The following is a 16,263-nucleotide window of genomic DNA, read 5'->3' on the forward strand; positions in this document are numbered from 1 at the left end:
TTAATGTACAATCTAATAATGACTAATGATGACACATGAATGAAGGGGACAAGAGATTACGAGAAGATGTTGTAAGAATGCTTTGCATAAACATCACTTTCATGCTGGGTATTTATCTTTAGTAATCTCTTGTTTAGATTTTCATGGACAAGTTCAAGTTCCATACATTTAATATATAAATCAATATACATATAGTAAATATATAATAATATTATATTAATACTATTATATATAAACATATTCACACACATACGTACGCATACACAGTCACACGTGCGTGTGGAGGATGTGTATGTGTGTGTGTAAGAGAGAGAGAGAGAGAGAGAGAGAGAGAGAGAGAGAGTTTCTGTGTGTGAGGAGAGAGAAAGAGTGCATCTGTACGTGTATGAAAGAGACATAGACAGAATGCATGTGAGAGAGACATGCGTCTATGTGACAGAGTCACACATAGACACATACACACGCATACACACATGCACACAAATACACACACACTCACACACATACACATGCATAGATGTATACACAAACAATTGTACACTTGCATACACACATACATATGTATGCACGTATGCATACAAGCAAAAACATCATGGCCGCAGCAACTCCGGTCACATACTTGTGTAAATGGGGCTCAACAAATAAATATTGATAATTTTCTATCCACTTGGAGAAGAAGGATGCCACGTCTGCCAAGGGGGTGATGATGGCCATGCACTGTAGAGGCTATTTTTCCATTCCCATTACTGGAGCGATGGAGCTCTTTCATCAAAAACTGCACACAGGTATGCACTCCTTCTAACCTTATTTTTATTTGAACTAGGGTTTCGCTACTTTTCGTATGGCTACTGTTCGCCTCTTTTTGCACTTTCTCTACATGTTGAACATGCAGGCTAGAGTTAGCTCGTCGCTTGCCTTCGCTTGCATTCTCTCTGCAGATTACGGCCTTGTTTGCATCTTTCTCTGCAGATTATGGTTTTGCATCTTCTCTGCAGGATTAGCTTGTTACCTGCCTTGTTTGCATTGTCCTTGCAGATTATGGCTAGAGTCACCTTGTTTGCATCTTTCTTTACAGATTATGCATAGCATTATACTTGCAGGTTTAGGGTTAGCTTGTTGCTTGCCTTGTTTGCATCCCCTGCGCAGACTATGGTTATAATCTGTTGTTTGCCTTGTTTGCATTTTTACAAATAACTTGTGTCTCTGTACCTCTCTCTGTGCAGATGATGACTAGGGTTTTAATGTCTTGTTTTGCATATTTTTCTTTGTCTTTGCAGAACTAAATTCTCTTCAAACAGATTTTTTATTGAAGCACAAATGATCATGGAGAAATTGCTTATTGTAGAAAATGCTGGTTTGCTCCACAGGTTATCAGAAACAGATGATCGTGATCTATCGGCTCTTCAGGGAGCGCTGTTTCAATTAATCAGTAGAGTTATTGTTGGTGAAAAGCAGTTTGCTGATGAAAGCATCAGTCCGGTGGGGATCATAAGCCTATCATGACGCGTCAGCATGAGACCACTGCTTCTACAATGGTGCCCTCCCTTTTCAGGACATTTTGCAAGCAAAAACACAAACAAAGCCAAGACAGAATACCCACTCTGTCATGGCCCTCAGACCTTCGATTCTTTGCAGCAACACAATAAGAAGTTAGTTTTTTCACTAGAGCGCAACATCATCGTAAGGAAGGCGAATGGAAACCAGGAAAGCTCGGCTGTAGTCAGGCATGCAATACCGTCTTCAACTCAAGAACTGAACTGCTTAGTACAAGGCAGCAGTTATTGCAGTTTTCATGTGCAGAAGAGATGTTCCTTTGTCCAAAACATTGGTTCTAACCTGGCTCTTAGTACAAGTGCATGCCCAGGTCGGTTTTTGAAGGGAAAACAGGCATTAGTTTTGTCATATCCACGTCTGAGCAACAAGTGCTTGGATATCCAGTTGCGTGCTTTAGAAACTAACCTGTACTTCTCGGTTGAATTTACAGGAGATTTGTGGACAAAACCTGCAAGAGAGTTGCGTACGTTTAGGGTGTATGCCCAAAGTGGAGACTCGCGAAAGAGCTGGTGGAAACGCTTTTTGTTTGATCCGATTGACAGCAAAGAGTTTCCAATTCTGGTGCCAGATACAGAAGATGAAGCAGAAGATGATCTCGATGACTCAAGTCAAAATTCAATGGATTCTGGTGGTGGTGACAGTAGAGAAGACTGGTGCAAAGATGATATCGACAGAATGTTGGCCGATGATGCCAGTTTTGCAGCATGGCAACAGCGGACCAAAGCTCGCACTGAGCTGCAGGAGTCTCAAAAGCTTGGTAGTGATCCTGATAGTGCTGACTGGGAGGATTGGCTTGATGATAGCTGGGGTGATTACAGTAGCTATGTTGGTGGCAAAGACAGCGGCTGGTACTCTTCTCAGTCAGACTGGGAGAAAGGAGGGTTGCCTCGATCACCCCCCAAATTGCCAGAGCGCGGCATGAGCAGAACAATGAAGGAGTTGCTTTTTCGAATTTTTGAGAATGAAGAGGAGGTGAAGGAGGATCTTGCATTCGAGGATAGAGTATTCCGGTTCACATCTCAGACTACTGTAGGTGTTGTCTCTTCTCTGTTTCTTTTTCAAGGATCGGTGAGATTTGCTAGCACAAGTAAATGGGGGTCTAGAGCTCTGATGTGGTATATAGATAGGTGACTTCTTGGTTCTTGATGGATCTCATGTTGCTTGATGTGACTAATGTAGGTTTTGCTCACACAATGTTTGCTGTTTGCCTTATACATATTCTAGATGAGATCTATTATTTACAGTGTCTCATTTGAAAACTTTCCTCGTAGCATCTAGGTGATGGAGACACCAGTGTAGTTTCATGCAATTTACAATCCAAGGATACACCTCATTGTCCTCTTGACCTTTCCCTTTTTGTTGCACTGTGACCAAGGGCTGCCGAGCTTTGCTAAGCTTCATTGCGAAGTTTTTCTTTCTCTAATTCGCCTTTTAGCATTCTTCTGTTTGCAATAGCTGGTACAGGTGGCTCGTTTGTGCCCTTGCCCAAATATCACATAGGGCTAGTGTGCTGGTTATGTTCGAGTCCTTCGGTATCCCATCTTTTGTGCACTTTGTTGTAGTAAGCACACAAGATGGTGCCAGTGCACATCAAGCACTACTAACATTAGTTTGATTGAGCAAAGAAGCACCTTTGGTGTATGCAACATGCACATACCCAATGAATGGAGGCATCCTTCTTCTCTCCCTCAAAAAGAGGGTTCTCCTGTAGTATCCTTGCACCTGGCTCCACACCTCTATCCTTACGCATATCAGGACTATGCCTCTCCTCGTTCCTTGGCTTTTTTGATTTGAAGCTTCAATTGCAACTTCAAACTAGTATGCTATAAACCACAATTAACATCAGCTGAAAGGGTACCAACACATTTAAACACTTCATAACAAATATACATTATATTACAAAGTCCTTCTGAGTTACAAAACAGAGGGTGGCATTGCAAAATTACCCTTCAACATATTGGAGCATCTTTCATTACAAGGGACAAAACATGACCCTTCCAATCTACATGGATGTATAACTCTAAATATATATCAGTAACTAAGACACACCCTTGTCCAAGATCTGCCCAAATCCTGCTGCCAGGTTCACACAACTAAACGTGATCACTCGGTCGTGTCTTCACTCCTAGCTTGGTCGTGTCTTCACTCCTAGCTTCTGCACAAGTTTAGCATTAACGAAGTTGAGTGCTACTAGGGTCAAAAAGGATGTGTAGAGTCTCCACATGGCATCCTGTACGGCAGTTGTACCAGCCTGTATGGTCTATACAAATCTATGCCCAACCCTGGCCCCTTTCTCGTAGCAGCCCTTCCATGCATCCCCATCTACCTTGCTTGGCACCCCATGCAGTCCATGCTTGCGTTCCTACAGGCGGCAACACTTATGTGCATGACCCATAGCTACAAAAGCACACTACAGCCCATGCATAAAGCCTGGGCAACCTTTTGCTCACTTTGACAAGAAGAAATCGTGCTCCAATTAGGGTTTCTGCATTCAGGGTTTCTGGGACAAATTTTCCCCCTTCTTGCACACACGCATACATATTATTCTCTTTCTCTCTCTCTTTCTCTCTCTCTCTCTCTATCCCCCAAGAATCCACAAGGTTCCATCATGCAAGCAACCATGAAAAAACACTTGCAGATCAAACATAGATATGGTGACCGAGAGAAATACCGGAGTCCAATGCAAACTTGAAAAGCAATAGAAAGACACGCAAACCTTATTCCTACTTCCGCGATTATGATTGCTCTGATACCAATCGTAAGATCCACCAGGATCTCACTAAACACAAACAACGAGATTAGTACAAAATAGAAGGGGTGCATGCTAACTCACCACCCAACCATAGATTCCATCTGGAATCACCCCTGAGCTAGAGGCTAAGGTTCCAATCCCATGAACCACGCTAGTTAGCACTGGTCTACCACCAATGCTTGCATGCTGAGGCCGTCGGCGTGACCGTCCGTGAATGGTCGAATTTGATCATGTTTGTGACGGTAATCTTGGTTCATCGCAGACCACCAAGTGAACAACTCTCTGTGAATAATAATAACCCAAGTCTCACTTATATAGTGGCTACTATCACTATAAATAATTGTCCGGTCATAAATAGCCAGAATACTTGGTTTTATTAACCAGGAGCCTTAGTCGAGTGTATACCCTAATCCAAATGCTCCCCTAACTTGCCGGAAAAGTCTTCAAAGAAGGGCAAAGACAAGTCACATGACACTGACACAGACTCGTCTAGTGATAACCCCAGCTCTCCCAAGGCCTTACAGATTGGAGAGAACATGACTAGTGTCCTGCTCTGATCCTAAGGGCATCCCCCCGCGTGCTGTCTTCCAGAAACGGCTTGTGGGCGGGAGGGGGACTTCCATGCAGTCATTTGTGATGAAGGTTAAGGTAATTCATGACCAATTAGTGGCATGGGTACTGCCCTGACCTCTTCTCAGTTAGCTGCTTTTCTCCTCATTAGGCTTCTTGCAGATTATGACATGGTTTCCCGAGCTTTGCGGGTTCAGATCACAACACATTCCCTCGAGTTTGATGATCTGTGTACTCTCCTCTTGGAAGAGGAATCCATCCTAGTTTTACAGGGGAAGTTGAAAGTTTCATCGTCCATTGGACCTGATTAGGCACTCGCGACGGTGTAGAAGAAAGTTCGGAGTCGGTGTTACAAGTGTGGGAAGAAAGGCCACCTGTCAAAGGGTTGTCAGTCAAAAGACAAAGGCAAAGCCAAGGACAAGGGCAAGTCTTCAAAGAAGGGCAAAGACAAGTCACATGACACTGACATAGACTCGTCTAGTGATAACCCCAGCTCTCCCAAGGCCTTACAGATTGGAGAGAACATGACTAGTGTCCTGCTTTGATCCCCCCGCGTGCTGTCTTCCAGAAACGGCTTGTGGGTGGGGGAGGGGGCTTTCAAAAGCTCTCTTATTTAAATTTGGAGCATGGGACCCATGCGTCGGAGTTCCAAGTATAAAGACAGGGAAGTTCACTTGATGGTCCGGATGAGTTCCAGGATCAACCAAGTTTCCTTCATGGTTCGGATGAGTTCCATAACTATTGGTCAGCAAAGACTATGGACAGGATGTGTTCCATGTTCCTTTGTTAGAGGTTATTGGATGTGATGTGTTCACAGTTCTACTTTGAGTTTGGAGCCAAGTAGATTTTCTTTTGCTCTTTATAGTGGCATTATGTTTTCTGAAGACAACAAGCTGACATGTGCATTTTTCGAGGTGTACTCAGTACTGGCCATGCTGAGGTGTCCATGGTCGCGCCTTCGTCATTAGTTTTCTTCTGACCTTTTTTGCATACTTCAAGATGCAAAGGGGGTGTTAAAATATTGCCTCTCTCTTAATGTTGTCGTGGAGGTCCTGTCGGTCTGTTTTCTATAGCCGACTTGCTTCATGCACAAGTATATAAGAGTTGCTCTCTTTTATTCATTCATCATCTTACATTGCCCTATTTGCTGGCTCTTGTACTATGTAACCTCAAGCTAATAAAGCTCTTGTTCTTGCTTGCAATCTTTATCTCTCTCATGTTTATTTGCTTCCGCTTGTGCACATTCTTTCAGGCGGTACTTCAGGGTTGTGCAGGCGGATCAGGGCGGTGCTGCTAGCACAAGGCGGTGGTCTCATGGGCAATAGTAGGAGTCGGCGTTGCGCTGTTGCACAGGGTGACACAGGCGGGGCTGGAGTCTCTGCGCAGGGGCAACAGGCAAAGATGGCGATGTCGGGGGCCGTACATGCTGTTGGTGGCAACTGAAGGTAGCAGCAGCAAAGGCGGCTCAAACAGGGCGCTGCAGGGTGGCGAATACAGGCGGCGCAGGCGTAGCTATAGCGGCACAGATAGGACGAAGGCGACGACGATCTGGGGACGGTGGTGGTAGGGCACACAGGGTAGCGTTGCTGCAGCGCAGGCAGCGGCAAAGCTCAAAGGGCGGCGCTGTTGTCTGTGAAGAGGCACAGGGTGGCAAAGAAGATGATAATGATGCTCTCCACAAGGTTGCTCTTGCTCTCCACAAGATTTCTCTCCATGGGGTTGGTCTCTAAAAATTTCTATGCTTCTCCATGAGGGTACAAGCTTCTTATATACTAGATGGGGGTCCTTGCTTTTTGTCTTGCCTTGCTTTTGCTTTGCCTCTTTGCATTTTTTAAATTAAATTTTAATAATAGCCAAAGTTCTTGATTTGTGCTTTAACAACTTTAGGGCCTTGCTTTTTGGCCCTTGAGCTGCTTTTTGAAAAAGTGGTTTTTAGCTTTTTGATCCAGTTTGATGTTCATCTGTCCAATGGTGCCCTCAGCTTTTGGTCAACATAGTTTGACTTTTTGCTTTTTCTTGCTTTTTGACCAAGAATGGTACTGTTTCCTGTGCCAACCTGAGGATGCCTATCTCCATGTGTCCATCAACCAATCCAAGTGTCTGGGCATGAGTTCCATCATGTGAAAAGAGCTTGGGCCAAATAGTTACATTTCTTCCCTCTTATATCACAGTTGTCCTCAGCTGTGGTCTACAGATATTCCATATGATCCTGGTACTTGCCCCATCTGGTGCTCTTGTGCATCTGATCTTTCCTCATATATGTGGTGCCTTTTGCTCCTCTAGCAACATCTTTATGCCTTTCTTTGACCGATGTCCTTGTTCTTGATGGTACATGTTGTTCATAGCTTGTCACATGGGTTAGATATAATAAATGTGTACTCACCTTTTGCAAAAACTAGACACAAGCTAGTCAACAAACAAGTATGCATCATTCGTGTCTAGTGGGTATTCCAGGTATTGGCCAGGTAGTCTTGAGCCCGGTGGACTATCACATGCCATAAATCCAAGCATTGTCCACACATCAAAAACATCACACAAAGTCAAAGAATTTCAAACATACATCAATATGCAATGCACAAGTAATGATCCTCCTGTTCATGGATTGTCTTGTTTGGTTTCATTGAAACTGTGTTGAGCCATCTAGTTCCCGAGGGAAACCACTCAGACTATCTTCAAGGCCATCTGAACGCAATGACTGCTTGAGGAGTCTTCCATAGTCATCTGGGCCATCTAGTCGCATTGACCGCTCGACTTTGAGATGCAACACAGTCGTCTGGGCCATTTGGTCGCAATGACCGCTCGATTGCAAATTCTAATACAGTCATTTGGGCCATTTGGTCGCAATGACCGCCCGACTGTGAAATCCAATACAATTATCTGGGCCATCTAGTCGCAATGGCCGCCCGATTGCGAAGTCCAAAATATCTAGCATCGTTGCTGTCCAATGGGTCTTCTGGCATCATTGCCTCCCATATACAAATGTTGCTCCTTGGGCTTTCGGACATCGTTGCCACCCAAATGAGAGCATATCCAATCAAGACCATTACATAAGAAAGATAATGATTAATTCCATTTCAGCATAAATATATACAATGAAGAGGGCTAGAGATACAATCCCTCGCTCTTAAATATGTCTTGATCACAAGACTTTTCAATCATGTACTTCAAATACATATGGACCAATTGCTTCCTCATAAGCTCGAAGAATATCTGGATAGTCCTTGAAGTACTCTTCCGGCATCCACCATTTCGCATCCATAGGCGAATAGTTCTTAAACTTCAAGAGGAATTTCCCGACCATTGTCCTTCCTCTTTTTCTCACTGAATGGAATACACTCTGTTCCGGTTGTTTGGTGGATCCTCCAATACAGGCTCCTCTGGGGTGTAGTCCTATATATGGTTTCAATAAATTGACATGGAAGGCATTATGTATCCTCCAATGATCTGGAAGGTCCAGTCGATAACATACATTGTTGATCTTCTTGGTAACCTGAAAAGGTCCATAATATTTGCGCGCAAGCTTGTTAGACATCATCCCCTTGTTGTTGGCTTCCTGTTCAGTGTCCTATTTTAGCCTCTAGGGCTGACTATATTTGCTAGAGGGGTTGGTCACCCCTCACATATTTTTCTCCTATTTTATCCCCATTTTTATGGTGTCTTGGATATTTATCCTAGTCTTGGACATTTATCCGAGTCGTGTGGATGCTAGTCGGTTGCCTACTTTTGGGCATATATATAGCTAGGCTTGCCTCCCTCATTATTCACTGCTTGCTTAGCATTGTTTGCTGCAGTCCCTCACATATGAGGTTTTCTCCCCTCTTGCTCGGGACATGTGTTCCTTTTGATGATGATACTGAGAGCAGGTTCTCACCTGTGTTTCCTCTCCATCTCTCTCTCTCACTCTCTCTCTCTCCTGTGTTTCCACTTTCCCTTCTTCCGTTGCACATTCTATCATGGTATTCGAGCACCGGTGATCTTCAGTGTTGGATGCTCCCTCCTTTAACTCCTGCGTTTCTGCGTTTTTCTGCAGATGGACATATCTGCGTTTTTTTTCTTAGAGTTGTTGCTGGTCGCCTGCCTCTTCTAGGTGTCTTCTCCATTGCAGCTATTGGTCATCCTTTACAGGTTTTGATCCCTGAGATTCACCTGTTTTATGCTCTATTTGTGTTTTTCTACAAGTGGTTGTCTACAGCAGTTTTGCAGCAAGTCTTCAATATTCAGCAGCATCTACCCCCCTCTGTAGTGCTGGCTGCCTATTCTGTGCAGGACAGTAGCTGCCTACATACTGCGTTTTTTCTCCGACAGGTTTTCTGATGCCGATTTGCTGATCTGAGGCTTGGGTGTACCTATTTCTTTTGCGTTTCCAGAGTTTGCCCTTTCTACTGCCCCAAATACCTCTGCGTTTTCAGATTTGCAGCCATGGTTGCTGCGTTTTTCTGAACTGATCTTGCTGGTAGCTTTACCTTCATCCATTTGGGCTTTTTTTGTTTGGATTGTGGCTTTGGAGGCAGTTTGGTACTTGAGGAGGATACTGAATTTCTGATTTCAGTCAGCGTTTTGCTGATTTTGGAGCATCTATACCTGTGTTTTGTTCCTGGCCTACACAATTACCCGGTTTCTTCATGTTCCTTACCTTTTGTTGGCGGTGGAGTGCTATTTTTAGTTGGACAACAGTGTTTTGGCTGCATTTTGCTTCCAAAGGAGTTTTCTACACTCAGAGAGGGCCCATCTCCAGCTACTTCACTTCAGGATCAGTTTCGAGAGTTGTTTTTTGTATATGTGGGGACTTTCTTCTGTGACAGGAGTTTACAGATTTTGGAGGAGAGTAGTGATCTTTTCAGAGATCCTAAGCAGAGTTTATTTTGTCCGAGCGTGTGTTCTTTGCAGTGTTTGCAGAGAAAGGAGGGTGTTTTGCCTGTGAGGTGTGATCCTTTCACATGGATCACTTGTTTGTTGTTGATTCTTGGGATCTTGTTACCATTGCAGTTTATATTCCTTCTTCCCTTCCTCATTGTGAGGAGTCTACCTTTGCCTCTCTTTGTGATGCTTTTGAGGATGCCCCTCCCCCTGCCTGTTTGATGCGGTGTCTAGGTTTGTTGTTTTGGAGGATGGACTTTTGGACCCAGTGGGATGCTTTGGATATGTGGTTGCTAACCGTGCCTAAGGCACAGTGGTACTTCCAGTTATTTTCTTCCAGAGGAGTGGTGTACCTAGCACCTTGTTTTGTTGCTTTTGTAGCTGAGTTGTTGAGGAGATTGCTTGTGGAGCTTTCCTGGTACTTGTTTCTGCAGTCTTTCGAGGACGGCGTCTTGGGTTCTTGGAGTTCACTTAGCATCCGGTGCTGAGAGGGGGTGTTAGACATCATCCCCTTGTTGCTGGCTTCCTGTTTGGTGTCCTATTTTAGCCTCTAAGACTGACCATGTTAGCTAGAGGGGCTGGTCACCCCTCACTTATTTTTCCCCTATTTTATCCCCATTTTTATGGTGTCTTGGATATTTAGCCTAGTCTTGGACATTTATCCTAGTCTTGGACATTTATCCCAGTCGTGTGGATGCTAGTCAGCTGCCTACTTTTGGGCATATATATAGCCGGGCTTGCCTTCCTCATTATTCACTGCTTGCTTAGCATTGTTTGTTGCAGTTCCTCACATATGAGGTTTTCTTCCCTCTTGCTCGGGACATGTTTTTCTTTTGATGATGATATTGAGAGCAGGTTCTCACTTGTGTTCTCTCTCTCTCTCTCTCTCTCTCTCTCTCTCTCTCTCTCTCTCCTGTGTTTTTACTTTCCCTTCTTCCGCTGCACATTCTATCAAAGCTTGGGTTCTTTGTGCTCCTTAGCTTTTGACTTTCTAAGTCTTTGCTTTTTCAAATCGCAATAAGACCCAATCCCCTTCTTCAAAAGTGACCTTTCTTCTGTGCTTATCTACAGCTTTCTTTTGCTTGGCTTGAGATGTCTCAATAGCCTTTCGAACTTGTGCAAAAGGCTGTATCCAAATCTCGAATGAACTTGTCCGCATGAAAGATTTCTTCTTTGGTCTTTCAAATAGGCAACAACAATGGTTTGCCATAAATAATCTCAAAAGGAGCTTTGCCTGTCGAAGAGTAAACAATGTTGTTGTAGGAAAACTCAACCAATGGCAAGTACTTCTCCGATTGATCCTTTGCTTCGAGAGCATAACACTGTAGCATATCCAAAATAGTGAGGTTTGCGATCTCACTTTGTCCATCTGTTTGAGGATGATAAGCCGAAGAGAAATTCAGCTTTGTCTCCATGTTGTTAAAAAGCGCTCTCTAAAAGAAACTGGTAGTCCGAGGATCTCTATCCCTACAATGGATTTGGGTAATCCATGATGCTTGAAAATTTGTTGAATAAACAATCTTGCCATATGATCTGTACGGATGGTCTTCTTCACCAGAATGAAGTGGGCTTGCTTACTGAACCTGTCAATAATAGTCCATATTCCATCATTCCCAAATCTTGACCTTGGCAATCCAAAGATTAAGTCCATAGCAATACTTTCCCATGGAATATTGGGAATAGGCAAAGGTTGTAATAATCCTGTGGGTTTTGTCGATCAAACTTGACCTTCTGACAAACCAAACATTCTCGAACATATTGATCGATGTCCCTTCTCATGCTAGGCCGATAGAAATAATTCTCCAAAGCTTGAGTTGTTGTCATGATTCCTCTATGTTCCATATAAGGTGGGGCATGGCATTCTTCCATTACCAATGGTCACACATAAACGGGTTTGCATCATAAGAAACCCTTCCTTGATGACATAAGAGGTCACGAAGTTTCCATTTTGCAACCTGTCCCAGATGTCCTTGAAATCTTCATTTATAGCATAAAGATCTTTCACATAGTGAAGTCCAAATGATATCCCGTAGAAACTGCATGGGTCATGGGTCTTCGAGATAGAGCATTTGCTACTTTGTTGTCTTTACCATGGGTATGCATAATTTGAAAATGAAATTGGGCTAAATAACTAGCCCATCTTATATGCTTTTTTGGTATCTTAGGTTGAGATATAAAATACCTAAGACTTTGATGATCCGTCTTGAACTCAACACCCATAAGATAGTGCTTCCAAATCTTTAAGGCATGACTGATAGCCATCAATTCTTTCTCGTAAGTGGGTGTGGTCTTTTCAACTCCTTGAAGTCTTCGACTCTCATAGGCCATGGCATGGCCCTCTTGGTTCAAGATTGCTCCAATGCAATCTCCTGAGGCATCACACTCTACCATAAATGGTTTTGAAAATCTGGAATAATCAATACTGGTCGTTTGCTAGTATAAAGCTTTAGTGCTTCAAAGGATTCTTTTTCAGCTTTGGTCCACTGAAATCCCACGGCTTTCTTTGTCAAATCATGCAGTGAACTTGCTACCACGGCAAACCACTTGATGAACAACATGTAGTAAGAGTATAAGCCAAGAAAACTTCGAACTGCATGTAGTAAGAGCATAAGCCAGGGAAACTTCAAACTGCATGCACACTAGTCATAGTTGTTAGATACGATACTGTACGGTTCGTACGATGTGATACCGTACGGGAAAATATGTTACGATATCAATTTTTTTCTTATCGTATGATAAAATACAGTGTTTTAAAAAAATACTTATAAACTTAGGTATTTCCAATTTGAGATATGGAGAAGTGAAAATGTCGACGAGAGAATGTTCACACAACAACTTTAAATGAATTCAGAAAATGAGATTGTCTTTGAATGTTGAGGTCAATATGCTAAGTGATGTAAGCAAAGCAAGAATCTTGAGCCCAAATTATCCCATAAGATAATATATGTGAGGGATCGCTAGCGTCCCATACCACCATGATACCACCCATACATACCTTATTAATTTGAAACTCCCTAGTATGTCGTCTAGGAAATATGAATAAAATCATGTATAAAAGGAATAAGATGGCCTTATCCTAGACTTTCACATACTAAAACTTGTCTCTATATACCTGAGACTACATCAAGGAATGACTCTTTCCGAGTACATCATTAGAAAAGAAATTGAATTATTGGCGCCTTTCTAATGATAACTACCCAATAAACACAATAAAGTTGGGGTAGAAAAATAACTCACCTAGATACATAAGCAACTAGGTATCCAAGTTGGAATATGTACAAGAGTACAAGGAATTTACTCCAATATTACGTGCAAAAAACGAAAGTAAACGCTACCTTCAAAGTACATGATATTATCCAAAAGATCAAAAGATCCTTATAAAACCATGGATAAAAGCATAGAAGCTTCTCAAATCCATGAAAACTATACTTGATCATAAAAATCAATGCATAACATCTAATGGTCATTAATCATGCTAAAAGAAGCATTAAAATTGGTGGCCAACTCATCAATCCGGAGTATATGAACGTAGTGTCGTTCAAACAAAACTCCAAAGTAAGCAAGTGAAACACATGTGTGTAGCACTCAATAAACACAAGTGATCTAGGCAAAATCTGATGAGTCCATATAAAACTTGGAAAACATCCAATAAAATCTACCAAAACAAACAGATCAACTAACTCATGATGAAATTTGTCTTAGGCTTAGAAAATTAAGCATAGACCACACTTAAACAAGTGCAAAATAAATTATCATGGAAAAGTATCAAGGTGAAACATACTTTGAACGCAGATTCTAGTCATCATTGAAAAAATTAAGGAACATGTCCAAAAAGAATGGCTAAACAATGGTAAAAAATCATGTAAACATAGTTCAGAATTAATCCAAACAGAAATAACTATTAATACGAGGTATAATTGTATTAATAATATGCGAATAACCCGCATCTATCTAATGTCACCACGAGAAAACGTACTTCAATATTAAATAACCCTCGAAAATATTAAATTCTCGAGAAAAAGATTTTTTTCTAATTTTATAGGGCCTCAAAATACGATAATTTTGAATTCCACCCAACCTATCTTATGGTATTTCAAACCTATATTTTTTAAGAAAATTTTTAGCAAATAATTTTGCTAAAATATCATTGATATTTTAAAAATACCAAATTTTAGGATTTTTTAAATTTTCTTGAGAATCCCACCGTTCACGAAATTTTCAATTCCACTCGACAATTCTCAAATCCAATGAAAATTTATAATTTTTTATGGATTTTCTAATTTTTTGGGTCAAAAATATATTTTTAAAAGAATTTGAATGGTCATGGGCGCCCGAATGGACACACCACATGCCAAACACTAATCCCACATTTTTCAAAAATTTAAAATAACCTTTGTCTAATTTTTCACTAATTTTTAATTTTTTTTAAATTTTAATTTACCCCGAACTAATTTAGAATACGAATGGTCAAAAAATTTTGGAATCCCAATGGTCTTTCCGGAATACAGAACGCCAACAGTTTCGGGAAAATGAAAAGATAAAAAAAGTCAGAATATGAAAGGTCAAAAGTCTCCGGAATCCGAAAGGTCAAAAGATTTTCCGGAATTTGGAAAGCCAAAAGGTTTACCGAGAATGCGAAAAGCCAAGAGATTCCAAGAAAATAATTTCAAAAATTTTGAGAGAATTTTTTTCTCAAAATTCATATTTTCTCATAATTTTCAGGCTTCTTTTTTCAAGTTTTTTGGAAAAAATTTCAAAAGCTTTTTAAAAAATAAAATAAAATAAAAAACAAAACTTTAATAAGCTTTTTTCTAAAGCTTAGAAAATGATTTTTTTAGGGAGGGTGGCGTTTTTTTTGCGCTCGCCTGCAGCGAACCTCTCTCCCGTTACGCGTTTGCGATTGAAGCTGGAGAGAGGAGAGTCCTCTCTCCTCACCCCTCTCTCCTCTCCTTCTTTTCGATTCCTTCTCTCATTCTCCACCCCCTCCTTCTCTGTTAACAGAGAGGAGGATTAAGCTTTAATTAAAATTTTACTTAATCATAATTGAATATTAATTATGATTAATGTTTAATTTAAAAAATTTCTTTTTAGAGAAGTTTACACGGCAGGAGAAAAAAGAAGAAGGAAAAATCAGAATTGAGAGCCGAAGAGGGTCCTACGCACATGGGAGAGCATTCAATGCATTAACATGCTGTCCCCTATTGCATTCCAGCAGAAAATCGGCAGAAATTTGATTGCATACCTACGGAAAAACTCGCATAAATGTATAAAAAATACATTTTTAACCATAAAAATGCTCAAAAAAAAAGAAAAAAATTCCTAAAAATTCTAGAAATTTAGGGAATCCATTCAACCAAAAATATCCACAATAAAATATGTGGCATTTTCGTAAAAATTTTCAGTAATGCTTATTTTAAACCATAAAAAATAAAGAAAAATAACATTAAACTCTAGGAATTCCCTCACAACGTTGATTCGTCCATTGAATAGTAGTAACACACGTTTCAATCGCCATATCGACTATCCATGTGCAAATCATCAACACAAATCAAGAAAATAACATTTTTTATTTAGTAAATATTAAAATTTACTTCAAAAAATGCAAAAAAAATTACAATAAAAAAGAAAAAATAACAACAATTAACTAGAGATTGCTCTGATACCACTGTTAAGACCCTAAGATCTCTCTAGATAATTGTTATGCATAAACATGCTTAAATTAGGCATAAACTCAGGCATCGGTTTGGAAGTAAAAAAGGACTCTAGGTTTTATAAAGGTCTCTGTTTTCACAACCCCATGTGGGGGGAGGGGACAAAAGATTTTAAAAGCCTTTAAAAACTTGATAATACCCTTTATGAAAGTAAACGTGGCCCATATGCTATTATTGGAGCCACGTATGCTTTTTCAAAAAAGAGGGGTTGGCGGGCAGAAAGGAGGCGCCTCTCTCTATTGGTACACATGCGCTGGGGCTTTTTCTCTCTCTTACTTGGAGAAGGGCGAGTAGATGGCATGGCAGCTAGGCGCCTTTTTGAATGGTGAAAAAGAAGAGTGTTGGACTGCAGAAAACAAAGTGCCTCTTGATGGTTGGACAGTACTTACAGGTGGGCTGGTTGGATTGCAGAAAGCAGATGGGTGGGTGCGCCTATCTACTGGTGGAAAAACAGTGGGACTGCACATGCGCCTTGGCTTTCTCTTTCTCTCCCTTGCTTGCTATGAAACGCCCAGTAGCACTGGTGCTTTTTGTAGGGGGCGTGTTTTTGCAGAAGATAGCGGGCTGGTTTCTTTGGACATACATGTGGCCAGGGGGCTGGTTTCTCTGGACATGAAGGTGGACAGGGGCTGGTTTTTTCATGAACATAGACATCATGTCGATGGTGTTTGTCATGGCCCTGTGAAAATGGAGCAGGACAAGTGTGGGCATGGTGGTTGCAGAGTCAGAATATTTTATGATTCACATGGGGGGGTGCCCGGACAGTGTTTAAGATGTGTGGACATCCCTAGGTGTGAAGGGGGAACATTAAAACATTAA

General features: G+C 41.3%; 1 protein-coding gene across 9 annotated transcripts in view; it reads left to right on the plus strand.

The window, feature by feature from the left end:
* The first annotated feature begins 668 nt into the window (after positions 1 to 668).
* The window catches only part of LOC147635956 (protein DAY-LENGTH-DEPENDENT DELAYED-GREENING 1, chloroplastic-like), a 54,297-nt gene continuing 38,702 nt past the window's right edge, over positions 669 to 16,263 (plus strand). For 4 of the 9 annotated variants that reach the window (XR_015266474.1, XR_015266475.1, XR_015266476.1 and 1 more), the window contains exons 1-2: positions 801 to 1,864; positions 1,985 to 2,583. Coding sequence is in view for 4 of the 9 variants with exons in the window: in XM_086801370.1 (XP_086657496.1) it covers positions 1,513 to 1,864; positions 1,985 to 2,583 (951 nt within the window). In the remaining 5 variants the exon portion in view is untranslated. The other 5 variants (XR_015266473.1, XM_086801370.1, XM_086801374.1 and 2 more) reach the window with 3 other exon arrangements.

The sequence above is a fragment of the Cibotium barometz genome, chromosome 8, assembly GCF_041138505.1.
Source record: "Cibotium barometz isolate CiBa-2024 chromosome 8, ASM4113850v1, whole genome shotgun sequence".
NCBI classification, from domain to species: Eukaryota; Viridiplantae; Streptophyta; class Polypodiopsida; order Cyatheales; family Cibotiaceae; genus Cibotium; species Cibotium barometz.